The sequence below is a fragment of the Stigmatopora nigra genome, chromosome 17, assembly GCF_051989575.1.
Source record: "Stigmatopora nigra isolate UIUO_SnigA chromosome 17, RoL_Snig_1.1, whole genome shotgun sequence".
Taxonomy (NCBI): domain Eukaryota; kingdom Metazoa; phylum Chordata; class Actinopteri; order Syngnathiformes; family Syngnathidae; genus Stigmatopora; species Stigmatopora nigra.
Window position 1 is genome coordinate 4,826,294 of NC_135524.1, and position 25,207 is coordinate 4,851,500.

Consider the following 25,207-nt stretch of genomic DNA (forward strand, 5'->3'; position numbering starts at 1 on the left):
CAGGTCTGTGCGGGCCGCCAGGAAGGTTGGAAAGAAAGGAGGGAGGGAGGTTAAGCGAGGGCGGGAATCCTTTGGATCAATTACCAGAGAGTTCCCGGGCTGGAGAGTTTGAAAACTAATCATCTTAACAATCAATTTAAACTTTTCCTTGCGGGCCCCGGGAGCACAAATCAGCTCTAATGTATTTAACAAACCCGACCGCATTGCGCCGTCTCAAGCTGTTTTTCTAGCGCTGAGCCGTGTATGTGACATTTTAGAACGTTCTGGAAATAAATCAGAGCCGGCCGCGCTGTTATTTCTTATACATCTTCTACAGGCTTGGACTATTTTTACAACAGGCCTCCTTGCAATAGAAGCAGACACGAGACATAATAAAAGGAAATGGCCATCTTGCTCAACTCTCCGAGGACGCTAATACATCATCATTATTGCGCGTTTGGAGTCGCGAGCCAGAGGTATGCACGCGCGACACACGCTGGACTCGGAGATCGAGCCAAGTCCCGACGCATGAGGCTCGGGAGGAGGCGGAATGGCTTAAAGGTGATCGGGGGGGTCACGTGACGGAAATGGAGCCCAATGGATGAGGCGTTGGGGAAAAGAATGGAGGCTTTTTCATCCAAAATTGAGGGAAAAAGTCCTTTTCACTTCAATCAATCACTTTCTCTGTAGAACGGATTCCATTTTCATGGCAGCCAACGAGTTTCCCCACTTTTATATGTTTGTCGGGACTCACTTGTGGCCGATCTCGTGAGCGATGGTGAAAGCAGAGCCAAGGCCGATGTCTTCGTTGATGCTGCAGCTACGCTCTGGCTCGCACATTCCTGCCACTGAGGCCAAGCCTGGACAAAAAAAAATATGCAAAAACCACAGTATTAGTCAAACACAAGCATGCTCATTAGACTATTTTGCTATATGACTCAAATCTTATAGAAAATACATGAAATTAGTGAAAAAATACATAGAAATTACATTAAAAAATAATATTTGGGGGGCTTTTTTAAAAAATACATGTCAATTTTTTTATACTTAGATGTTTTCCTCATTTGAGAGCTGGCGAAATAGAGAAGAAAATGGGATAAGATGGTTCAACTTTCAGCCTCCCCTTCAATCCAGGTGTCGCCAAGCCTTTCTTCCCAAAAAGCACCAGAGGTCAGATAGGGAGACTAAAGGCAATTCTTCACAGATTACATCTACAGGTGAGTGCAGACTGGATCGGATGACAGCACAAAGCAGGTTTGTGTGTGTGCTGGTGTGGGTGACTATTGGGGGATGGGCCGCGACAGGAGTGCTGCTTAAGTTTGGGTTGCACTGCAAATGGGATTTTTAATAGCAGCCAATGAGCTGAAGAGATAGATCTTTTAGCAATTACTTGTAATGGCTCAAAATATTTAAGAAGCCGTTCATTTATGGTCATGCTGAATAAATGGGTGGTCACTTTATTTTTGATCATTTAAAAAAAATATATGTAAAAAAATATTAGGAATTAATGAATCATTTCATTTTAAATACAGTTATTAATTAATACACTCCTGGTCAAAAATTCTCATTCACCTTAATATGAAAATTCTCAAAATATTATGACTGTGGGTTTACAATGTTAAAAAAGCTGAATTAATAAATAAATAAACACATTTTTAAACTATAAACTTGTGCAGATTTATTCTAATAAAATAATTTTGAACACTGATGCAAAATAGTGCAAACAAATATATATATATATATATATATATATATATATATATATATATATATATATATATATATATATATATATATATATATATATATATATATATATATATATATATATACATATATTAGATAAGGGTACTTGCTATTAAGCTGTTTTATCTTACTTAACCATATCATATTTGACACATGAATTTTGAGCAATGGGATTTTTCTCCACTGATAAAATGTGATACAAATTTATGAAAAATTACATATAATCTTCTTATCACGAGGGTCTATTAAGGGCTTGTGGTAGTGAATTTTGCTCTCAATTGGTTAGGTTTGGATTTTAAATGGCTGGTTGCTAATTTTCTGCTCCCAGCTGATTGCACTGGCCAATAATTCTGTTCCAGCCGAGCAAAAAATTCCTAACGTCATCAGAACTGAAAATCATAAACGTTCTAGTGCGCGTTGACATCTCAAGCACTGTTGCTAACACACGTCTGCATTGCCTCCAATACATGGAAGGAATTCAGAACATCTTTCTCTCTGTGTCTGTCATCCGCGCTTGAAATATGAAGACCATCTCGACAGATCCCGGTGTTCTGCCAAATTGCAGCTTCCAAAAACCACCGGCCGGATAAATCAACGCTGTGACGAAACCGTACGCAATTCTGCGAAACGGCGGAAATATTCCTGCCGGTGCTTTCCAGGAGCGTTTGGGGCACGAACGGAGAACACTGCCGATTATTCTTGCTTCTAATGTTCATGTATTAATAAACTCTCCATTCACTATAAACATAAGGCTTACGGACCAGATCTGGCCCACCAAGTCACCTTGCATGGCCAGCCAAAGTAAATAATTCGCATTGATTGAAAATGTATGTTAAAGTAAAATTTCAATGCAATATAGAAAACTCTGTTTCTTGTAAGAAAATGTCTAATTTTACTAATTTTTGGGGGAAGGAGTGTTTTTTAATGAGGAAAAAACGTGATGACTTAAAAAGACATGAATAAACATTGAATAAAAACTAAAAATCAAATGAGCAATGGAAATAAGTGAAAAAATATTAAATTTGGTAATCAATAGATTATCAACACATCAAAGATGAGTTCAGCTATCCCAATCCAAATTTTCATAAGGCCTATAGTACACTAAAAGTTCATCCATATTGACATTCCCAAGCGACGATGCCAGATCTTTGTTTGTTTTTTCTTTTTCCGACGTGACAATCTCTTTAAACCGAACCCCAACATCCCAAGTAGTTGACACCGGAGGGTCCGAAAAGGAAACGACACCTGCGGCGTCGTATTTGCGCGAGCTCCCCCCTGCTGTGCCTTGGCTAAGAGCGTCACGGCTTTTGTATCCTCTTTGCTAAGAGGCTAAACAAGAATAGACTCGCAAATCGCGATGGGCCGAAAGGGAAAGAGGCGAGCCTGAAGGTGAGGAAAGAAGATGGGGGAGGGAGGGAGGGAGGGAAGTAGAGTGAGAGGGTGGCTACTCTGCGATTAGTTGAAGAATGCGCGTGTGAGTTGTTTTCTTTACACCGACGCAAACTGCGTACTATCTCCGGGCTCGGTGATTAAACCCCGACCCCAAAAGGGCAGAGATGTGGCCCTAGAGCGTGATCCCTGGGATGAGGGTTTGGGGGTGGGGATGGACAGCGATGTTGGCGGCGGTGGCGGGGCAGACAATGAGGAAGCCCGGCAGATGCCAGAGCAATTAAAGCCACCGGGGGAATGTGACGAATGCGGTCAATCTGTCAAAGCGTTCCCTTTAAGTCACAATATTACCTCTGAGATATACTGTGCTGCCTGCGGGGCCTTGTGTAGATAAGATGGCGAGAGGAGGTGGGAGGAAACGGGAGGAGACGGGAGGTATTTGTCGCAGAGTGGTGGATAGAGGGGGAGGCGGGGCATTTTTTATGCATCGGATCCCTTTGCCGATATCAGATCTGACTCTGCCTTCAAACGTCCTTTTCAAATTTGTACGCATGTCTTCCTTTCCTTACTTGGGAAGCCCCTTCCATACTGACTACAAATGAGTCTTTTGGACAGGAGGGTCTGGCAGTGAATATTTTCGGTAATTGAAAGAATGGCATAGATGGTTCCACGATTTTCCCAATCATGTTGCATTAAGAGGACTCACCTAACGTTCCACAGGGTTTGTTCTTGTAGGTACAGATGTCATACCTAAAATCAAAAAAAGCAAACAAAGCACAATATGAGATTTAGGTACTTGTCGTGCCGACTTGGTTGACCGCCCTACTGCACGAAGGTGGGCCAAGATACGGCCTGACCCGGCCATTGACCGTTCCGACTCGCGTGCCGCTAATCCAATAGAGCGCAGCCGAGGGAGGCCTCGTGCATCTTACGCCGGCTACGAATGATCCAATCGTAGCTAAAGCTTTTAATCTATTAAAACCAAGGGCACGGCAAATTTGATTTGGCTTTGTCGACTGCACCCCCCTCTGCAAGCTTGGGTTCCTTGTTTCTTGAACTGAGCGGAGCGCAGGTTCCATAAGCTTCTAACCTGCCTGGCAAATTAATTGCAAAGCCGGTTATCTTCTATGGGGTGACGTGCATATGGACAATGAAAAATTCGATTTAAATCTGGTTTTATACCATTAAAGCAAACTCCCTTGTATTTTTGTTGTTCTTTTTTGGGCGATACTATTCTGTAATTTTGAAAATACAACATCGATCAATGCGATCGTCTGCTAGTAGGAAACCAAAAGTCATCCAGGATTAAATCTGCATGGCGTCAACTAGCGAGAGTACTCCGATGACAGAAAGCGAAGCCACTCTTCTTGAAACGGAATCAGTGAGCAAACACTTGAGTTGCTATAGTTTGCCAGGCCAAACAGTCGTGACAACAATGGCGCAGATAAATTTTTTGGCTCTCGCCGTGTGACAAAGTGCAGAATGCCATCTATTTACGTCTTTATTGGCGTAATAACTGCGAGCGCACCTGAAAAGCTGAGAATTGTCCTCACCGTGTGATGAGTACAGCATTGTCGTGGTGGGCCATCCCGTTCTCCGGAATGCTGTTTCCCCCATTGCCGTGGTGGGACAAGATGGACTTTTGCCATTTGCAGAAGCTGTCCAGAGATTTGTCAGCGTGATGGTTAATCTCCAAGTTGGGCTGTGGTAAAGATGCAAAGGTGAGATTGGAAAGGGATTCAATCCTACCTGACAAACCTTACATTAAAAAAATAAGTGCAAGTGATTGGAAATCGAGGGTCAAATACCAGTTAAAAAGTTTGGATTTTCATGCTGTATTTTTCTTTTTTTAATCTTAACATTTTTATGGACTATAAAGTAATAAATTCATATTTTTTCAAATTAAAAGTTGTTACTTTATTCCTTCTCTTTGAACCCTGTGTTTGATAGTCACGGCTTATATGTGGATTTTTGCAAGCTAATGAGCTGTATGTCTTCAAAGTGATTAAGTCCTGAGTTAAGCTAATGTTCTAATGCGGTATAATGGCATTGAGTGTCCATCCACGCAATTTTACTCCTGTTTCACAAAGGTTTTTAAGCATGGTCTCACCAAGCTATGATAGCAATTATTTTGCATTCAAAAGCGGATGTAGTATTATTATTATTAGAATATATAAAACTATATGCCACTTTTTCGCCCTTTGATTTTGCACTACTCTTTTGCATCTTTTTCTTCATATCTCTTTTCTTGCTATTGACATTTTTTTTATATAACACATTCGAATTGGAAGACAGTTCATATGTAATGGATCTATTGTGGATGAAGTCATTTAAATAGTTTTAATTTATTTTTTAAAAGCTATGCAATTGCAGTATCTTTCATTGTTTAGAGTAATTTGGGTTTCTTATTTACATAGCATCAAAGTATCGAGTATTTGTTTTAATATCGGCAGTGTGTTGAAAATGTTAGTAATGTGACATCACTATTTTTTATCACTGAAGCCTACCTACATATAAATATGCTGTAATACTACACTGTATATGTATATATGTAAAAAAAAAACTTAAAATTTGGTATTGGTAGAGTATCAAAAAACATTGTATCGAAAGCATTGCTATTCTTCCCCTCACCTGATCTTCGGTCAGGACGATAAGCCGCGTCACGATAATGTTCACAACATTTCCTAGACTGGCATCGCGGTAAAGTTTGGCAACCTGACCTCCAGAAAAGAAGAAAAGACACAAAGTCAGACAAATGGCGTCCAGCGGGGGTGCCTTCCGAGAAAGCGGGATCAAACTTACAATATTCATGACGGACAGAATGTAGTGCTCGATGTCTTTGCGGCCATGATAGCCCACCATCATCTTATCAGCCACCACCAAGGTCTCCACAAAGCGCTCACTACTGACGGAGCGCCGCGTTCGGCGTGTGCCGTCTTGGCTCGCTGGGGCTGCCGACGCTCGGGTTGGGGTGACGGTGTTGTTTGAACCCGGGTCTATCAACCACAAAAAAACATTTTCATTTAAAAAGAACATTGAAAGCTATGCAGTGGGTCTCAGTGATAAATAAAATGTGTACAAGTCTGGCCCTTTGAACCCAGTGGCTCTCGCCATTTGCTTTATGACCCAGATGCTCTGAGAATAAGCGTTAAGATCATACGTGTCGGGGCACGCCGGCTTCCTGCCGATGACACTATTTCGCCTGTTCTTATAAGACCCTGTCCTGAAAATACCTCAATAGCCAACTGGTTCTTCTTTCTTTTCCTTTTTTTTCTATTGTCTCAGATTCGGAGATCTCACATTTCATGATTTGAATTATTAAATGGATAGAACGTGTAATATTAACAGCCAATCAGGTAATAGTTTAGAGCAGAGGTTCTTAACCAAGCTTAATTTTTAGGGATGGACAATGAGAGCCAAATAAGGCCACAAATTTCAAAAAATCCAGAATCAAAGATGAATTTATATCTTTATTCTATACGTTTCTCACATGTTTTTAAAATAACTTGTTTTAAGTTTAACATTGATTTAGTTTATACTGTGTTATTTATATTTTGCATTTGAATTTAAAACTATTCATATAATAGTAGATGTTTTGCTAAAAATAATTGAGCTTTACTTAAAATCATTTTTACTATATATAAAAGCATTAAGCCAGTTTTAGGACTTGTTCACCATGAACCACAACAGTGTACCCACCAGAAATGCCACAGCTCATCTCCAGGCTCCGTCCATTCGATGACGGTATGGCGGATATTTTATAAATAACGTGTTGTTGTGCTTCCTCCAAGTTCCAGTTTCCAGATGGGGAGGAGACGTTCTTTAGCGGCTCGATTAAATACTGCTCATCTTCCGTTGTGATGACGCCGTGCTTTTCAGGGTAACAAATCAAAGACACAAAGCCAAAATGTTACAACTGTATTGTTTTCAAAATATAAACAGATTACCTATTGTTGACCTGAAGTGAATTCATTTATTGTTGAAATAATACGAATGACTATAAATTCTTCTTTGCTGTGACTTCTTTTGCTTGTCTGACGCATTTTTGTACTAATTTGATTATACTACAAAACAATTTATCGTCCAGAAAATAGGTTTTTTTTATTTCTGTAAAAATTGTGAGGTGCTCCCTAAAAAAAATGACTCTCTTGTAGGAGTGACTCGTTCGAATAGCATTCGGTCACCCATATCTGTTATTTTTGTATCTCCTCCAAGCCACAAAGAGACGCTAAGCCAAACATTTGGTATTTAAATACGTAATCCTTTAGCAGCCAGTCAAACAAGCAATTAGAGCAAGGACTAGCATTCAAACAATTACCCTAAAGCACCTCTTTGAGTAGACAAAAGTGTCTTGGCGCTGTGAAAATATAAACCATATTTTATTTGCGTCTTTTTAAGAGTGACTCAAGGTTTTCCAATAGTACAGACAGCTGATTGCATTAAAGTGCACTCTCACTTTTGACCATTTTTGGTGTTGTGAGTAAGGGGGGGGGGGGACACTAATTCAATTTATGATGCTGCGTCTAGATACTGCCAACACTTTTGGCTATGGGGCTAATACATGTTGGCTTGTGTGATAGGCGTCCAATCCTGTGGCTTTTTTTCATCCTTCTGTGGTGAATTTCATTGGTTTTCAGTAGTAGTCGTCTAGTCTTCGCATTCTGACATCGTACTCAAACAAATAGTTGCTTCCTGCTTACGTCTCCATCTCTGCCTCTTTCTCCTGATTGGCTGGGTTATCAGATGGCCAAGAATTGGTTAAAGAATTGAGGTTGTCATGAATTTACTGTATTTTGAATGAATCAACTATGAGCGTCTATGGCGAACAATGAGTTAAAGTGATTTTCTTCATGAAAATTGGACCGTCTTGGGGATGGACTCCTTTTTAGAAGAATCAATGGGTGACGTTTAAGATTAACAAGCGTGAAAGGGATGTCCGATTTGGTATTCTTCCGGCAGCACTACAATAGCGCTTGTCATGGGCCGCCTCGCCTAAACGCTCGGGTGACCAGCACCCGCTAGGCAAACACCAAGGCTTTTCTTGTCATTTTACAATTAAGCATGACGCCACAGCATTCGGCATGAGGGTTCTCCTTGGCACTGTCAGTCAACAGAGCAAAACAGAGCCGTAGAAAAAGCCAATGATTCCATTAGGAGTGTAAAAATATGTCGATACGGAACATTTTTAAAACCTTTTATCTAACTCTGATGTTAAAGGAAAGATTTCTAACCGTAAAAGATATATAGAGCACATTGGGGGAGCTTACCAGGCCGTTGCAGTTGCTGAGCGCCACTCGAGTGGCGCCTTGCTGGTCCTGCAAGAATCCCGCATAGTGGCAGTTGTCCACCAGGTTATGGCGCCACTCCATGCCTCGGCGACCCCAGTACTCCACCGTGAAGTGCTTGGAAACCAGGTGAGGGGTGAGAGTCAGGTTTAAGTGGAAATCTTTCCCATAGGCGGAGAGTCTGTAGAAAAGCTGGGACTCTGGTGGCTCTTGGTACGGAGGATCGGCCGCTCCGCGTCGCCGTCGGCCGGGTCGGTGATGCTTCACAGTGTAGCTCAGGAACTCTCCATTGGCATTAACTCGCACGGGGACAGTCAGCTGGTAGTGCTGCAGGTAGGACAGGAACTCCTCTAAAGAAGGGATGACCAGAAGAATAGTAAGAGATAATCTTCCCAGGTTAAACATTATTTATCATGAATATATTTTTTATGCAATTTGTATTACAATTAATGTGTTCTATGTCTGTTTGTCTATTGAAAAATGATCATTCATTGACATCTTACCTTGAGAGTTGTGTGATTGTCGATTGACGCTCTGAAATTCCGAAGCAGCCATGACAACCAGGCTCAATGTCCAAGTCAGCGTCTTCCACAAAATTTCCATAATTCTGGGAAAGATGTGACATGGAGAAAGGGGGGTGGTGGGTTACGGGACTAGGGGATGGGATGGCGGAGAAGGAGGAGGAGGAGGAAGGGGAAGAGAGTGCTACAGTCGGACTAAAAACATGCGCTCAGTCCGAGGCCAAACCACAACAACTCCATGGTTTGCGTCCCCTTGCTGGTTTGGGAAAAAATAAAAAAAGTCTGTGCGTATCCAGGATGCTCAGATTTCTCCCGCAGGCAGACGCGTCCACGTCGTGGCGGAGGCCTCACGATTCATGTCCGCAGCTTGGCTAGAACGCGGTGATCCATCAGACGTTCAGGTGGAACTCCAGAGAGGAAGCTCTACATCGGAAACTTGTCCCAGCCCATCCATCTGCATTCCTGCCAAGGGAATCCATCAAGGTGTTGAGATGACCACTCTTGCCTTACCCAGTTGTCAAGCTACTTCTTAATCATCTCCTTGTTAATCCAAAACAGAGGACCTTTGGGTTCTAGTCTTCAAAAGAAAAAGCTGAAGCCTGATTAAGATCCACCAAAAAATTGAGGAATAAATGGCAATTGAGCGTCTTTGAAGTCATTGATGGAGTGTTCCACGGTCTAATGGGTAATGTGACAGGAAATCGATGATGTAAAAAAGGAAATTTAGTTCATATTGAGAAACATTTGAAATTAGGTATTCCTTCAGTGACTTTCGGCGCATCTTTGAGATTCTATGCTCTAATTGTTAAGCATTCAGACGGACATTTAAAAATATAACGGACATTTGGAGAAAATCCAAACAAGATGGGAAATAAATGTACATTTTCATTAGGAATTTGGATGAAATGGATCAAACGTCAACTTAAAAGTTTACCAAGCAAAAACGACTAAATATTGTGTCTGCAGCAATTGTTGCTGTTTCAAACCCCAAAGACACGTGATATTTTATTGGATCTAACAATATTTTATTGTAAAAATGAGCACATGAATGATTTTGTAAGGGGAAAATCAGCATTTCAACAATAAAGTGAGTCTTGAAGCCCCAACAGTTTTGCCTCAAACTCTCTTTGAGTCTTCACTAAGTCCAGATGTGTTTTTGTTATGTGTTAATTCTTCACATTATCTAATATTCTGTGCTTCCTGGCACTGAGCAAACAAAACCTCAACCACACTCAAGTCATCCATCAACTCAACTTTCTCACAACTTAAAACTTCATCAAAAGAGCATCTAAACTTGTATTCAGTACTTTTGGGACATGATCAGTGTGTCTTAGAAAGCATCAAAGACACGTGCTTCCTCGCCTAACCCTATGACACGCGCGTCCTAACCTAACCCTAATTTCAAAGACCCAAACAGACACTTAACAACTCATTTGCTAATTGATCTCTAGCTGTAACTTCTAAATTTTGAGTTTTTTGTTGACAATTTCGCCCTGACTCATCCTCATTTAGCGCAGGTGTATTATTAAGGGGCCATTTTTTCCCCCTGGCAAACAAAAGCAAGCACATGTTCAGCCAAACAAATAGAGATCTATTTACTCACCATCATGGTTGTCAGCTCCTGTGCAAGTGTGCAGGATGTGTCCTGAAAAAGCCGACGTCCACCCCACTAAGCACCGGCCCGGCGCTCATCTCCCGGCGGGCTCCTCGTTCATCCTCTCGGCTGCGCATGGAAGCAAGCAAGTCGCACTAAGGATCCAGATTTAAAAACAACAACAACAATAAATAAACATCTTCCTCCGGCCGGGGATGTCGATTTCCAAGCCGTTATAATCTTGACTCAGGCTGGCTTAAAAAGTGAGTTGAGGTAGCCAGAGGAGGGAGAGGTGGTGGTGGTGGTGGTGGTGGGGGGAGCATGCATGCATGCATGGGAAGAAAGAAGAAGAAAAAAATCTAGCGAGAGTAACTTTTGTCTTTGGAGGAAGGAGGCTTCTCCTACTCATCGCACTCAACGGGGTATGTCCCACTTGACTAGAAACCCCCCTCCCCCGGGGTCTGACGTCAGTGCGTCTGTGCAGCTGTGCCTGTCCACTCTTCTGCGCGCATGTCCATCAGGTCAAAAACTTCAGGATGATACCAGTGGTGTTGTCATGGTGACCAGTTGGTTTCCAGGATTAGGAATTATTTCGTAGAAAGAGGCGTGAAAAGATTCCTCTGATGTTATGTGGTGATTCTGAAAAAGATGATTAAATGTTTGTCACATGCAAGTGATGTATTTCCTCTCAATGTCTGGTTCACTTGCTCAATTTGTGGTGGACAGACAGCGACATCGTCAGGCTAAATGAAGAAAATGCGGCCAGTCAATGAATGAGCTCAAATGATTTGTGATTTAAAAGTTGACCAAAAGACTTAAGTTGTAAAAATAGTCGGTGGATGAAGTACTTTGTAATTGGGGGAGTAAGTGTAAATACATGCCTATGTATATATCTGTACATGTATGCCTGTGTATATATGTACATAGTATATGCATGTGTATATATGTACATAGTATATGCATATGTGTATATATGTACATAGTATATGCATGTGTATATATGTACATAGTATATGCATATGTGTATATATGTACACAGTATATGCATGTGTATATATGTACATAGTATATGCATGTGTATATATGTACATAGTATATGCATGTGTATACATGTACATAGTATTTGCATGAGTATATATATATGTACATAGTATATGCATGTGTATATATGTACATAGTATATGCATATGTGTATCTATGTACATAGTATATGCATATGTGTATATATGTACATATTATATGCATGTGTATCTTTGTACATAGTATATGCATATGTGTATATATGTACATAGTATATGCATGTGTATATATGTACTTTTTTTAGTCTATACGTGGTATGTGTCCAAAGAACATGTTTTTTTTTTCTTTTGAACTCAAACTGTGGTTTCAGTCTGTTGATGAGAAAAGGAACTAAATGATTGTACAGGTTTACTTCCTATTTTTTTAGTGAATTAAGTTCAAGGGAATCCAGTTTTTGTTTTGCAGCTTTCAATAATAACGTCAAGCTAAACATCTTCCTTCCACAGAAACCCCTTCACATCGCAGGGTAAGGTTGGTTTCGGTATTATTCAAACATTTTTACCATTATTGAGGGATTGTTACATTTAGGATATAAATATTTGTTTAGTTTGTCTAAAAAGTGCTTACATACCTTGGCACACCCATTAACCATGGATAATTAAAACAAATTATTCAAATATGAAAATCAAAATGAAACAAATAACAGTTCTGATATGATTGTCTGTTATGATTATCATATTTAGTAGTACTATTATTTTGTGATGTCATTTAGACATCCAGACTGATGTAGAGCAGTAACATTATTCAATATGAAAATATGACATGCATTGTGCATAAGATATAATAATGTGTATGTTTTATCTCATTTTGACTTTCAAAGGGGAAATTTGATACATTTCTAATCTTATGAAACCGATTTCTCTTGTTGAAGTTATCTTCATAATAATAATCATCATCATGGCGGTGACCAATCAACCAGGCAGATATATGGCCTCTGATTTCCAGACTGGCTTGTGCGACTGCTGCGAAGATTGTGGAATTTGTAAGTTTTCCATTAGGCCCAATCAAATTAATCCATATGAAATTAAATGATGTCTTCATACAGAGCATAAAAAGATCAAAGTATAAAGAAAGCATCATGCAATATAATTGATATGCCCATGAAACTATATCAATAGGGTTGGAAAAAAAGCAGCTGATTTTAAATAAGTGTTTAGTGTATTGGTGTACCTAAAGTTAAAATTTTGATTGTTTTTTCACAGGTTGCTATGGTATGTGTTGCTTCCCTTGCCTCACCTGCACCATCGCCAACGACTTGGGCGAATGTTGCCTGTGCGGCCTGACCATGGCGGCTCGAAGTGTCTACCGGACGCGATACAACATCAATGTATGTTCGCGGGGGTGTTGTATATGAGCCATGGCAAACACTACATAATTTTTAAGGGGGGCTGGATAAGCAAACTTGAACGCCACATTTTTATGCATGTTTTACACAAACTTAAAGAATTGTTTTTTCGAGAAGTGTGCATGATTGATAATTTCGGGACATTGAAAGCACAAGTAAGTTATGGTCATTGAAAACTATATCGTCTTCATTGTTTACATTAGAGTGGCCAACTTTAATCTACTTGTTTGCGTATTTATTATTTGTTCTTCAATAATATTTTCTTTAAGTGCGGAGACCTTGAAAGTGGTTTTTTTGTTTACAAAAACACACCTTAGCTCATTTAAATCCAATATTTAATTTAACTTTTATGAAATCATGTGAAGAATAGGGAAAACTTAAGTTAATTCAGTATATTGAATAAATGAATAGTACTATTTGCATTGTCACTATACTGACATTTTTGAAACCAAGTTCCTTTGTGGTGATGAGACTGCATAATTTAATCAGGGTGGCCATTGTTTTCCGCCCGTATAAGCACTGAAATTCAAACACAAGTGAATGTGTGTGTGTGTGTGTGTGTGTGTGTGTGTGTGTGTGTGTGTGTTTGTTTGTTTGTAGGGATCGCTTTGCAGCGACTACCTGGTACACTCGTTCTGCCAGATGTGTGCCGCCTGCCAGCTGAAGAGGGACATCAACCTCAGAAAGGCACAAGGAATCTTCTGAAAAGGAGCACTTTGGGATAAAAAACCTCACCATCCTGTGACTGAAACATTACTCATCTCTGTATAATGGTAGCTAGAAAAAAAGGCCGTAGATGAAGAAACAATGACTTAAAGTTCTGAATCCTCAGTTATTGTTAACTACTTTTTCTGTAATGTTATTTCAATAAAGAAATTTCAATTGGCTGGCAGCTGATGTTTTTGTACTGTTTTTGATGGGAGTTAATTTAATCCTTCTACATTTATTGTAAGTAGTGATGTCCCAATTGGATATGCAGATTTAAAAAATAATAATTTAAAAACACTTCAAAACATTGTGGCTGTGTTAAAAAAGAGCAAATTGAGACGCTATCCATGTCAAGGTTTTAATCTTGTCAACACTATGTTTTGTCATATTGGCCTATAAAATGCCAAAACTTGCACACCAGAGCACTTATGTGGTCAACGCAAATATGAGTCACTGGAAAGTGGGCCATCAAAATATTCAGGGATGTGAACGGTGAAGGATGCGAATTCCTCTACCGTACCTTGCGATGATGCTTTTTAGCGGGAAGACAAAACATAAAAGAAGGGGAGCTGGAGGTGGGACGACATTTTCATTGACTCATCTGCGTCTCCATGGCTTGGGCGGCCCACTCGGGAGCTGCCTGGCGGATTTTTTCCAGGAGGTTGTTGACTTGGAAACACAGTGACTGGATTTGCTTGTCCCACGTGGGAAGCGGCTCCCGTGCTGAAAAACAGAAGAAAAAAAATAAGTGAGCTTTCTTGGTATCCAGTTGAGGTTATCATACTTTACAAATAAGGCACCTGATAATGTAACTAACGTTTTTTTTTTTTTAATCTAACCATAGGCTAAAAAACGAAGATAATAGTGTGACGTGATTTTTACCAATCAAAGGTACATATTAACTAAATGAAAGGGGTCGTTTACCACAATTGAGGAAAAAGACTTGCAACTCACTTTCAAAGTGCACAATGCCATCGATCTGGTCGATGAAGCCGTTCATGCGTCCTTCAGTGATCATCTGTGATGCAATCTTCTCAGCCTGGGAGAAAAAAAAAAGTCAATGAATTGATAAGATAGACAGAAAACAATAACATTAACTCTGGCTTGTTGCAAAAACAGCACCAAATGCAATCATTACAATAGCAAAATTCCAAAAGAAATATTTCGCCATTGAGACGACAGATCAATCCATATCTCACTTTAGCTGGAGGGATTTCCAAAAGTGCTCCCAGCTCTTCAAAGGTGATGTTGTTGTAGAGTTTACTGGCAGAAAGCAGGTTGTGTTCGATCACAGCTCTGTCCAGGATGCTGGAGCCTGTTCATACAGTATTTTGAGTTAACATTTAAATACTTTTAAATAGTGCAGCATGGCTTTTCTTTAGGTACTTACCGTCTGCCGTTGTGGCCTTCTGGTGAGGCATAAGCATAGCAGCAAACTCCTGCAGTTGGTTTCCCCGGATGATGCGGTCCAGGTACATCTTCTCCAGGATTCCGTACGCGGCTAGTTGCTGGCAGCGCTCATCTTTGAAGAGCGTAGCCAGCATTCGTGAACGTTGCTGACCTGGAACACCGACACCACTAATTATAGCCCTTCTTTGAGCAACATCTTCGAAATTAACAATTCTATTCTTGCCTGCAGAAGCCAATATGGTGCAGTTGAGCGCATGCTTGAGCGCCTCGAGACGCTCCGTCTCGTGGACGATGGATTTGTAAGACAGCTCGTTGTATCTCTGCGCCGCTTCGATGAACTTCCTTCTGAAATCGAGGACTCTGGCGTAGCACACCTACAATGAACAATAATGCATTCCATAGTTGGCGTTTGGTGAAATTTTGTAATGCCATTCCCATCTACTTGCCTTGTAGTGTATCTGTAGTTGTTCATTAGAGGATTCGTTCTGAAGCAGCGAGGCTCTGTTGATGTAAGCCTCGGCCTGAACCGGGTCATCATCTTCCAAGTAGAGACGGGCTATTTTCAGGTAGGTGTCCAATTTGTAGTCCACGTTATATTGCCTGGGGGTGTCAGGAAAAAAAACGATGAAGCGACCAGAGAGAATCCACGCCGTTGACAGCTTACTTTTGCCCTGTTTCCAGAGGGATGCCGACTAAAACCTGGGCAGCATTCCTCCAATCGCCTTCCTTTTCGTATATTGTCGCCAAGTGTTGCCTGATGGAAGCCACCTGTGTGGATAGAATTTTAATTTTATTATCTTTAGAAATAGACAGACAGATAAAATGAACAAAAGAAAAACACTCAGAAAAAAAAGAAAAAAAACACTACATTTTTACATGTAGGCCATTTAGGCCAATGTTCCATTTTTTTGGCCTTTTGGAATTATTCATTAAGAAATAAACAGTCAATAACATATGCTTTGACTCCAACACTCACCTGCTCCTCAAAAGAAATGACCCGTGGTTGAATCTTCTCCAAGGTGAAGTGATACACGGCCTTGGCCGTAGCGTCGGGTAGGTTGGGCAAGTGTGTGCAGAAGTCGGTGAGCAGCTGTCTTGAGATGACCAGACTTACGTTTTCATTGACCACTATGAGGTAGTAAAAACACAAGGAGGGGAAATTGTTATTTCTGTGGAGAAGATGCAGCACTATGGAGATTGGGAAAGTTAATTCAAGTGTTGCATACTTGCTTCAACAAAGGCCTTCAATGAGTCAAGTTGATCAGCATCTGTGAACTGGACAGCCTTTTCCAAGATTTGTCTATATCTGAATGGAGGTTTGCAGTATTATGGAATTTGTAAACACATTTTGCAAACTTCTGTGATCACAGTGCAGACTTAAGGGCAATGTAAATAATTCTATATGATGCTGTAATATAGCATGTGCTTGTGTTTTGTTATTTGAGCAAATAGATGCCTCTTGAGTATATTTAAATCAGATTGCAACACGTTTATGATTGATTTTTGCATGGCATAATAAGAGATACTTTCACCGTCTAAAGCATTTTACCAGCACTCTTTGTGAGAAAATATGTCTATAAAACCATTTGCAATTCAAATATAAATATGTTGCAAAATCTTTGCCACTTACTAATAAGAAAACGTGCATATTTCAACTACATTAACGTGTGTGTGGCTCGGGCGTTATCCGCCATTTAAACTTTCAATCTATTAATCTGAAAAAAGTAAATCAGTCCTCATCCAAGGTAAATGTACTCAGAAATGAGCATTTATTTTAAGGAGAGGAAACGCTAACGTTAGCTTAGCTTGGTATCTCATGATCACCATCAACAACTTCTGTACAAGTGAGTATTTGATATCAGATAAAATAGGAAAAGTCATTTAAAGAAGACTTTGCTTACTTGGCCGATAGATCTTTATGAGAACCAAACGAATTCATCAGCTGTGCGAGCTCCTGTCGCACTTCGGTGGCCATTGTCGCGCCGTCCGGGTTGTCAACAACACCGCTTCCGCTGATACGAACCAACCCTTTCCGCCTTAAGATGAAAATTATGATTATTATTTATTTATGCTTTAATTTTAGCTGGGACGGTTGCCAATCAATGAGCGATCATGTTTTATTGCCATGGACGGTGACAGACGTCCAAGCCAATTTGGTGCGTAAAACTGGATAGGACGCGCCCAGACCTCAATATGTTAATACTACAAAACAAAGATGAGTAAATACAAAAAAACGTTTTAACTAATGCGGGTCCTATATTTTAGTAATTAAGGATTTCAAATTGAACCTTTGATTAATATTATAGAGGAAAAAAAGTATCCATATCTAGTGCAACACATATGGTATCCGTGTTGATATATCCGGAAACAAAACCACGGTATACCAAGTGTTTACTGTACCTTTAAGACTGACGTAACAGCTACGTCGCACAAGGAAGGCGTGGCCGACCTGTGAAATGTCAGGGAGGAATGGCGCTCGGCGCGTTATTTTGAACAATCGTCTTTTGCTCTTTTCAATTCGCCCGCAAACGCTGGCCCGCACCAGATAACTCAGGTAAGTGCAAATTGGCCGGGTGGGGTCGCGCCCAGCACCGGTTGAAAACAGCAGCATCAAGCCCAGGCGCATCGGTGTTTTTCATGTGCATAAAATAAACGTAGAGTCGAAGCTAGCTTGAGTTAGCCCAGCTTGGCAAGTTTGCTAGTAGTACAGCAGTTGTTGATGCCTCTTAATGTTGGGGCCCGGCCGGCTGACAACACGGCCGCCCCCCTCAATCGTCCACAGGCAACCCGTTTTGCATCCTGAGGCAACGTTGATTTACTTAAAGCGGGCGTTAATGTGCTATAACCGCCCGCAGGGGGGATTTTTCCGAGAGGTTGTTTTGGTAGACAAACAACTGTTTTGGTGTACCGCGAACGTTAGTTATTTTTCCTAGTGGGTATTTACGCACTGCTTTTTAACTGATCTGTCTGTATGACATTTTCCCCCAAGACGCGATTTAATAGATCTTAACTGGCTGTTATAAGTCGAACCAGTTAAAAAGAAAGCAAGTGAAAGACGTCACGTTCATGAGTCCGTACCTTTGACTCGAGATTGTTTTGTTTTCCACTATCGGAATGATTTCCAGTGACAGATGGGGAGGAGGCTATCAGAAAGCTAAAATTACCTTTATGCGCCAAGATCTAACTTGCAAACTTTTAGCCCTGCTTTGTAGTGTTTTTTTCCACTTTATGTATTTATTATTTTATCTATTTTCATATGCAAAAGACAAAAGACCCTCCCATTTGTGAGCTAAGAGTTAGCCGCGCAGCTAACAAGGCTGATGACGAGGTAAAAATGGCGGATCTTTCGAAATCCATGCCCGGCCTGAAATAGTAACAAAGTCAAGTAACTAAATTGTCTTCTCTCTTTCTATTCCTCATCAGAATAGTTTACCGTTCATCTGCGCATACGATCATTAATATCACTCCCCGACTGTTCGTCCGGAAAGCAGCCGAGGGTGGGGGTCTCGGCGACCCCTCGAAGCGGTAGACACAAAGATCCAGCCAGTGCATGATGATGCTTATTGCTTCTAATCAGCTGTCAGTATCGGTTGTAAATGACGACATCTCGATTGTGATAGACAAACACATTTCTGTTAGTGGTAAATCATATTTGATGGCACCAAAACAGAGACTTTTTTTGCGAGATGTGGCTTGGCTAGTTTGTTTATATTCTCCTCAAGGTTATGCAAAAGCACAAAAGACCTTGATTAAGGCATCTATGTTTACTTTTCAGGCTTTAATAACACGTGTATAGGGTTTAATACAGTGGTAAATATTTTTTTTTGTTGGCTTAGGTCTGAAAGTCATTTTGAACAAATTTTGGGGGGTGGAATCTTAAAACTGATGTGTTTTTCTCTGTCAGGTTAGGTTTTTAACCCTTTCATTGACAGTCATTGAAAAGTTGACGCTCAAGACCTTGACTGTTTTAGTCAAAATCAATAAGCTTTTTTTAAAATTGTGACTGTGTTTTGGAAAGGTGTTCCGGGGTGCTGAGCCGTCGTCGACATGGACGTGGTGTCGCCAGAACTCAACAGCCTCCTTCCTGACGAAATCATGGACATGGAGGCCATGGAGGAGGTGGCTCAGTCCAGCCAAGATGTGTCCGTCGCCATGGAAACAGACCCGGAGCGCATCGGCACGTCGACGGAAAGCGCACTCCTCGGCGACGGCGTCGCCACTTTGGGTTTGTCGTCCCCGCTCGTTGCTCTGAGACCGTCGCTGACCACTTCCACCGCCACCATCACGGGGACGACGGTGACCACGAGCGCGTTGCAGAAACTGGCGCCGCTCAGCATCTCCGCCGGCAACCATCATCAGATCATCCTCAACAAAGTGGCTTCGGCTCAGGCCTCGGGTGGCCAGAAGCTTGTTTTGAGCACAATAGGGAAAACGGGGCAGTCCTTTGTGCTGCAACTGCCCCACGCTGCCACCAAGGCGGGAGGAGCGGCCGACGGAAAAGCCATCAAGTTGGTGACTGTCGGTGGAAGGACAGATTTAAAGCCGTTGGTTGGCGGCGTGGCCGGTCATGTGACTACCTTACAAGGGCAACAGCTCAAGACTGTGCAGGTAGGCTAAAAAGTACAATTATTGCAATAAGGACATGATGGTCGTCAAGCATCTTGGGGAAGAAACAAACAATAAAAAAAGGCTAATAAAAAGCCTTTAAAATATTTAAGACTTTAACATGGTTGTTTGTGGTGAACAGATTGCTAAGAAATCACCAGCGTCTTCGGCTCCGCCCATCAAGTTCATCATCACCAAACCGGTGAACAGCAAAGTGCTGAGTCCTCAAACGTCAGGTGCTCCCATCATTGCCGGTGAGCGGGTTGATGACCATCATCAACACGCAATTAGCACTACCCTCGCTAATATCTCGCTTCTATTTTGTAGGACGGGTCCTGGCGCAGAATTCGCCAACGATGCCTCAGCGGACAATCACACTCACCGAGTCCCAGCTTAACGCAGCCACCAACATCCAAACCATTGCGGGAAAAAAGATCGCCATCTCTCCTCTCAAGACCCCTAGCAAGGTGGCTACTGTCAATTCAGTACTATTGAGTGTGCCTCACTAATAGACACAACACACACATTTCAGACAATTTAAGAAAGAAATACTCACATATGCTGCCTCCAATGTAAAGCCGGAAGAGTCCACCTTTTTATAAAATTTCTCAATGATCAAAAACCTCTAGGGCAGCCAAAATTTTTTCAAGACTGACTGGAGTGTTCATAGCCAGTCTGAAACCATTAAAGCACTTTACTTCAAATGCCAGGTCACTACAAGTACAAAGAACAAAAAAAAAAAAAGTACTTTACATTGACTTCATAGCTTGCAGTAGATGACGTCATCTTAAAATCTCCATCTTTACTCAGAGGTAACATCCATCTGCATTCATTTTAGCATAATGTGAATGTTTGTTTGTATTTAAACTCAAATAACCAAATGCTAGCCTTAGTTTCTTCTACTGTAATGGCAGAAAATCATTAGATTGAGCTTCTACTGGTGATATAATTGTACTTGATGAAAGTGGCTAGCTGTGTACTTTTGGTAACATAGCAGCCTTGAAGTAGTAAACTGAATTTATGCCTTTTGAAAACTGTGCCACCAATGATTTGCCTTAAATCGTCTTCTGATGTGACACTAGGCTTTGGATGATAAACCTATGACTCGAGAGCAGAAAATAGTACTTTGAAAAACTTGACATTTGGGCTTGCCTTTAAACAGGGACATCAAGACTGATTTGTGACTGAATAATTCATTGTTTGTCTTCCAGGTGACGATGGTTTCCGTGACATCGCCAACCTCCGGAGGGGCTCAGAAGTCGATGACGATGCCGGTCAGCGTGGCGCTGGGCCAGCAGATCCTCTCGGTCCAACAGTCCACATCAGTGTCGCCTGTCAAGGTCGCCGCCAGCCAGGCAGCAGGACAGGTAAAGATGTATTTCAAGATTCTGAATAGTCTTAGTCATTGCTACAAGTCATCATGTGGCCATTTATTTAGTCTCTGATTAAAGCTCATTGATTACACAGGACAACATTGTTAATCAATGCTCATTGATAGGTTTTATTTATATCCATTATGTCTGGAGAACAACTAACATTTTCCCTAAACTCTCCGTTCACCCCAGAATATCAAAGCGGTCCAGTCTGTGGCGGTGGCCGGCTCCCAGTTCAAAACCATCATCCCCCTGGGTGCCCAGCCTAGCATGCAGCAGATCCAGGTGCCGGGCAGTCGCTTCCACTACGTTCGTCTGGTCACTGCCACCACGGCGAGTGGCAACATTCAGCCCAGTGCGCCCAGCACCAGTGCTATGCAGCCAGGTGAACATTAACACTGATGTATTGACTTCAATCTTAACATGGCAGCAACCATTGGTTTAACTTTATGTAAACTAAGCTATAAATTAAAAAAATGCACTACCTTTATTTGAGTATACTTTACCATAAATGAAATATTTTATTTTGTGTGTATATACTAAATGCAACATGTCCCACAGCTAAACCCATGGTGGTCAGCACAGGTGCGGTGAGGATGTCGGTCCCTATCGTTACGGCTCAGACGGTAAAGCAGGTAAAGCCCGACTCCTCCGTCCATCACTTCCCTTTTACGAGCCTCATGTTGACCAATATGCATCGCCCACAGGTGGCACCCAAGCCGCTGACATCGGGCACTCAAGTGGTCACCGGGTCAACAACCCAGCAGCGCCTCATCATGCCCGCCACGGCGCTGCCACAAATCCAACCCAGTTTCGCCAACCTCCCGCCGGGTACCGTCCTAACGCCGGCCCCCGGCGGTAATGTGGGCTACGCCATGTATCCGGCACAGTACGTCACGCAGGTCTGTGGCGTTTTTTTTGTTGTTCATGTTGAGGCAATTTTTTGTTGTCAAACTCAGAGTTGTGATGGTTATGTTTGTCTTTTGGATGTTGAAGCTTCAGCAGGCACCCATCGCGACCCTTGCTAACAACTCCACATTTTCCAATTCCCCTGCCACGGTTCAGACTCAGGCCCGACTACCGCTCAATGGGTAAGTCTAGCCAACAAAAGTGGATGAGCTAAAAATTAAAGCCTTTCTCATAATAAAACTATTTTTGTGTCATGTCCTTGTTTTTTTTTCTGGTGCATTGTATGACCCTGTATTTTAGTCTAGCAGTGTGAAAAAAAGGAATTAGTATGTATGATATACCAGTTGTTGATTCATTTGATATAACATAATACAATTTGATAAAACATAACTAAAATGTGACCTTTCGTCAAAGATGAATATGACACCTTCAGCCTAAGTGTTGCTTTGTCCTCGCAGCATGTCGGCAGAGGCAACAACGCGGCCGAGGAAACCCTGTAACTGCACCAAGTCTCAGTGTCTCAAACTGTAAGTATAACTGCATTGTATTGAACCCTTCTGACACCCAAAAAATGAGATTATAACTTTCATTACTTCACTCCAACGGACGGCAGCTTGTTTGTTGATTACAACTTCCAAAACATGCACCTTTGTTTGCTCTTAAATTCGATAGATATTGTGATTGCTTTGCAAATGGCGAGTTCTGCAACAACTGCAACTGCAACAACTGCTTCAACAACTTAGAGCACGAGACCGAGCGCTCCAAGGCCATTAAGGTAAATCGAAACTCCCTGTTGTGTCTTTCTGATATTTTTTTACTAGCCGGTTTACTACAAAGTGATATGCTGAAATTTAGATTATTTTTGTTTAGTGTTCTCCCCCGCGCTTATGTCTGTTTGGAATTGATTTTATATGACGGTTGTGTACCACAGACGTGTTTGGATCGCAACCCGGAAGCCTTCAAACCAAAAATCGGCAAGGGTAAAGAAGGCGAGTCGGACCGGCGCCACAGCAAAGGTTGCAACTGCAAACGGTCGGGTTGCCTGAAAAATTACTGCGAGTGCTACGAGGTGCGTCTTCCGTCGCCGCCGCCGCCAAACCTGACACAACTTCCCGTGCAAACTCCTCTTTTTCTTCGGGCCAGGCTAAGATCATGTGCTCGTCCATCTGCAAGTGCGTCGGCTGCAAGAACTTCGAGGAGAGCCCGGAGAGGAAGACACTCATGCATTTAGCAGACGCCGCCGAGGTGAGGGTCCAGCAGCAAACGGCGGCCAAGACGAAGCTCTCCTCGCAGATCTCGGACCTGCTCATGAGGACCACACCGGTGATCTCAAGTGGCGGTGGCAGGTACTGTTGATTTGGATAGGAGTCAAGTACTCACCATTCAATGGAGTAAATATCTCATTAATTAAATGAGACGGTTTTGTATTCTTCATTAATGCATTGTTCATTGTTGATGAATTCTGACAGGCCTGGAATTTTTACAACAAAAAAATCTTGTGCAACAAGTAATACTAGTAGTAGTGCACTTTGAGAACAACAAATCAACCCATTGTAAATGTGACCATATTTTATTTTAAATTATACCTCCATTATCCAATTTTCTCCTTCTCCAGGCTTCCATACACGTTTGTGACAAAGGAGGTGCTGGAAGCCACGTGCGAGTGCCTCCTGGAGCAGGCCAAGTGGGCAGAGCAGACACGGCAGCCTCAGGCGGAGGCTGAGCGCCTTATATTGGAAGAGTTCGGACACTGTCTCATGAGTATCATCAACTCAGCAGGCAAAGCTAAAGCGGACTGTGCCGCCATCAACAGCTAGGTTGTTGGGATACCATACAAAAAAGAAAAAATATATCTAGTTGAGGACAATGGCCGGCTTGAAAAAGACACACTTGAAACAATAGAGACGCTCATGTTTGGGCCGAACAAGCGCTGCACTTCCAGCTTTTATTGCCCCTTTTTATCGCCCCTTTTTATACAGCTCTGCCTCTCTTTTTCCTATCTGACATTTTAATGCAAAACCATGGTGTCAAATGATAAATTTGTGCTCCGACTAGAAAAAAAAGACATGATTTTGATATTTATTTTGACAAGTATTTGTAATTAGTTAGGGATAATATTGTTGCTTACACTCTTAATTATTATAAAAAATGTGATTGTTGTTATTAACTGAAAAATTCTGAATCTGTGCATGTAAGCACGATTTCAAAAGGCAAAATACTGGCCAAACATCTAAACTGTCCTTGTGCTTATGAAAGGACATATATTTTGTGGAAAATATAAAGTCCAATAGCCCAAAATATTGCTCAAAACTGGCCGTGATTTGGTTTTTCTGTGCAGTGTGGGTTTTTTGTCTGTTTGTTTGTTTGTTTTTGTTTTTCTTCACATGTGGTGGAACACAGCATAACATGCCAGTTTTTAAATACCTTTAAAAAGGCAAAAAAATTGTCACTTATGCTTTTATTCATCTCTTGTCAATTTAAAACAGTTATTAGGATCAGCTCAGTAGTACACAAAGATTGTGGGGAAGTGTACAGGTCGATAATTGTATAAAAATAAAAAGGTATCTGCTTATGTATTTAAATCAAACACAAAGGTGATATTTTTGTTCATAATGCTGCCAGTTTCAATTACTTATTCACTACATATCCCAAAATGCCGTGCGCCTATACCAAGCAGTGACGCAACTGCTTTTTAACCGTCGAAGAAGACTTGAATGCAAGTGAAGAAGAAAAAGTACATGAGGCAGCAACACAGCAAGGCATCGTGTTCAATAGCAAATGTAAAATTTCTAGTTATTTAAGTTGCAAACGTAAGTTATCCATTTACTCGAATGGCGAACCTAAATGTTTTATAGCGCCAGGGTTTTTATTTACTTTCCAATCGTTTTTTGTTTTCACTGCACGAGTTAAATTACCTTTTAATTTTCAATGCCATGATGAGCTTGTGAATGGGGGTCAATTGACCAGAAAAGTAAGTATATGTTACTTCTGTACTACTTTATTCGATTTACGATGGAATCCCAATGTTTATATCAATCACTACCCATCTGACTCATTCTTATGTCTGGGGAAGATTATAACAAATCATGATAATTAGTGTTTAGGGACTATACTGCACTTCAAATGTGTATACTAAATGATATTTTTAATCACTTGTTTTACTTTGTTTTCTTTCAGTGCTCACCCGGATTGATCGTGGAAGTGTATATTGTATGTATGTAAATTGGATAGTATGAATAATAAAAGGTTCAAGTCTATTTTGT

General features: G+C 41.3%; 4 protein-coding genes across 6 annotated transcripts in view; 2 read left to right on the forward strand and 2 right to left on the reverse strand.

Moving 5' to 3' along the window:
- The window catches only part of adamts6 (ADAM metallopeptidase with thrombospondin type 1 motif, 6), a 28,095-nt gene extending 18,647 nt beyond the window's left edge, over window positions 1–9,448 (reverse strand). Inside the window, 8 exon segments of the mRNA XM_077737955.1 lie at window positions 734–839; window positions 3,821–3,864; window positions 4,668–4,816; window positions 5,746–5,829; window positions 5,917–6,110; window positions 6,814–6,985; window positions 8,382–8,749; window positions 8,903–9,448. Of these exon segments, the coding sequence (XP_077594081.1) occupies window positions 734–839; window positions 3,821–3,864; window positions 4,668–4,816; window positions 5,746–5,829; window positions 5,917–6,110; window positions 6,814–6,985; window positions 8,382–8,749; window positions 8,903–9,002 (1,217 nt within the window). The 5' untranslated portion in view covers window positions 9,003–9,448.
- A 2,504-nt stretch (window positions 9,449–11,952) lies between these two features.
- Window positions 11,953–13,836, forward strand: plac8.2 (placenta associated 8, tandem duplicate 2). The gene is made up of 4 exons (XM_077737722.1): window positions 11,953–12,060; window positions 12,466–12,576; window positions 12,797–12,921; window positions 13,540–13,836. The coding sequence occupies exons 2-4, from the start codon at window positions 12,492–12,494 to the stop codon at window positions 13,642–13,644; spliced, it is 315 nt and encodes a 104-aa protein (XP_077593848.1). The 5' UTR covers window positions 11,953–12,060; window positions 12,466–12,491; the 3' UTR covers window positions 13,645–13,836.
- Window positions 13,837–13,991: 155 nt separating this feature from the next.
- cops4 (COP9 constitutive photomorphogenic homolog subunit 4 (Arabidopsis)) lies at window positions 13,992–17,093 on the reverse strand. The gene is made up of 10 exons (XM_077737674.1): window positions 16,959–17,093; window positions 16,284–16,363; window positions 16,034–16,185; window positions 15,722–15,825; window positions 15,504–15,657; window positions 15,281–15,431; window positions 15,038–15,208; window positions 14,847–14,962; window positions 14,602–14,686; window positions 13,992–14,370 (listed from the first exon to the last, which is right to left on the reverse strand). The coding sequence occupies exons 1-10, from the start codon at window positions 17,030–17,032 to the stop codon at window positions 14,237–14,239; spliced, it is 1,221 nt and encodes a 406-aa protein (XP_077593800.1). The 5' UTR covers window positions 17,033–17,093; the 3' UTR covers window positions 13,992–14,236.
- Window positions 17,094–17,446: 353 nt separating this feature from the next.
- On the forward strand, window positions 17,447–25,201 carry lin54 (lin-54 DREAM MuvB core complex component). 3 transcript variants are annotated; one of them, XR_013329459.1, is made up of 15 exons: window positions 17,447–17,611; window positions 19,076–19,665; window positions 19,805–19,916; window positions 19,990–20,129; window positions 20,874–21,029; window positions 21,228–21,420; window positions 21,597–21,670; window positions 21,743–21,937; window positions 22,032–22,126; window positions 22,403–22,471; window positions 22,617–22,719; window positions 22,876–23,013; window positions 23,088–23,290; window positions 23,560–24,915; window positions 25,122–25,201. XR_013329459.1 is itself a non-coding variant. In XM_077737672.1 (14 exons), exons 2-14 carry the CDS (start codon window positions 19,105–19,107, stop codon window positions 23,759–23,761), a joined length of 2,241 nt encoding a protein of 746 aa, XP_077593798.1. In that variant the 5' UTR covers window positions 17,447–17,611; window positions 19,076–19,104; the 3' UTR covers window positions 23,762–25,201. The 3 variants fall into 3 exon arrangements, 1 of the variants encoding a protein (XP_077593798.1); XR_013329460.1 differs by having other exon boundaries at window positions 19,805–19,898; XM_077737672.1 differs by having other exon boundaries at window positions 23,560–25,201.
- The last annotated feature ends 6 nt before the right edge of the window (window positions 25,202–25,207 follow it).

Coding starts and splice junctions, on each gene's coding strand:
- plac8.2 (XM_077737722.1), top strand. CDS start 12,492: ATGGCGGTGACCAATCAACCAGGCAGATATATGGCCTCTGATTTCCAG. Junction 12,577..12,796: donor CTGCGAAGATTGTGGAATTT/GTAAGTTTTCCA, acceptor GTTTTTTCACAG/GTTGCTATGGTATGTGTTGC. Junction 12,922..13,539: donor GGACGCGATACAACATCAAT/GTATGTTCGCGG, acceptor GTTTGTTTGTAG/GGATCGCTTTGCAGCGACTA.
- cops4 (XM_077737674.1), bottom strand. CDS start 17,032: ATGGCCACCGAAGTGCGACAGGAGCTCGCACAGCTGATGAATTCGTTT. Junction 16,186..16,283: donor GAAGGCCTTTGTTGAAGCAA/GTATGCAACACT, acceptor ACTACCTCATAG/TGGTCAATGAAAACGTAAGT. Junction 15,658..15,721: donor CCTCTGGAAACAGGGCAAAA/GTAAGCTGTCAA, acceptor TGACACCCCCAG/GCAATATAACGTGGACTACA.
- lin54 (XM_077737672.1), top strand. CDS start 19,105: ATGGACGTGGTGTCGCCAGAACTCAACAGCCTCCTTCCTGACGAAATC. Junction 21,671..21,742: donor CGGCTCAGACGGTAAAGCAG/GTAAAGCCCGAC, acceptor CATCGCCCACAG/GTGGCACCCAAGCCGCTGAC. Junction 21,938..22,031: donor CGGCACAGTACGTCACGCAG/GTCTGTGGCGTT, acceptor TGGATGTTGAAG/CTTCAGCAGGCACCCATCGC.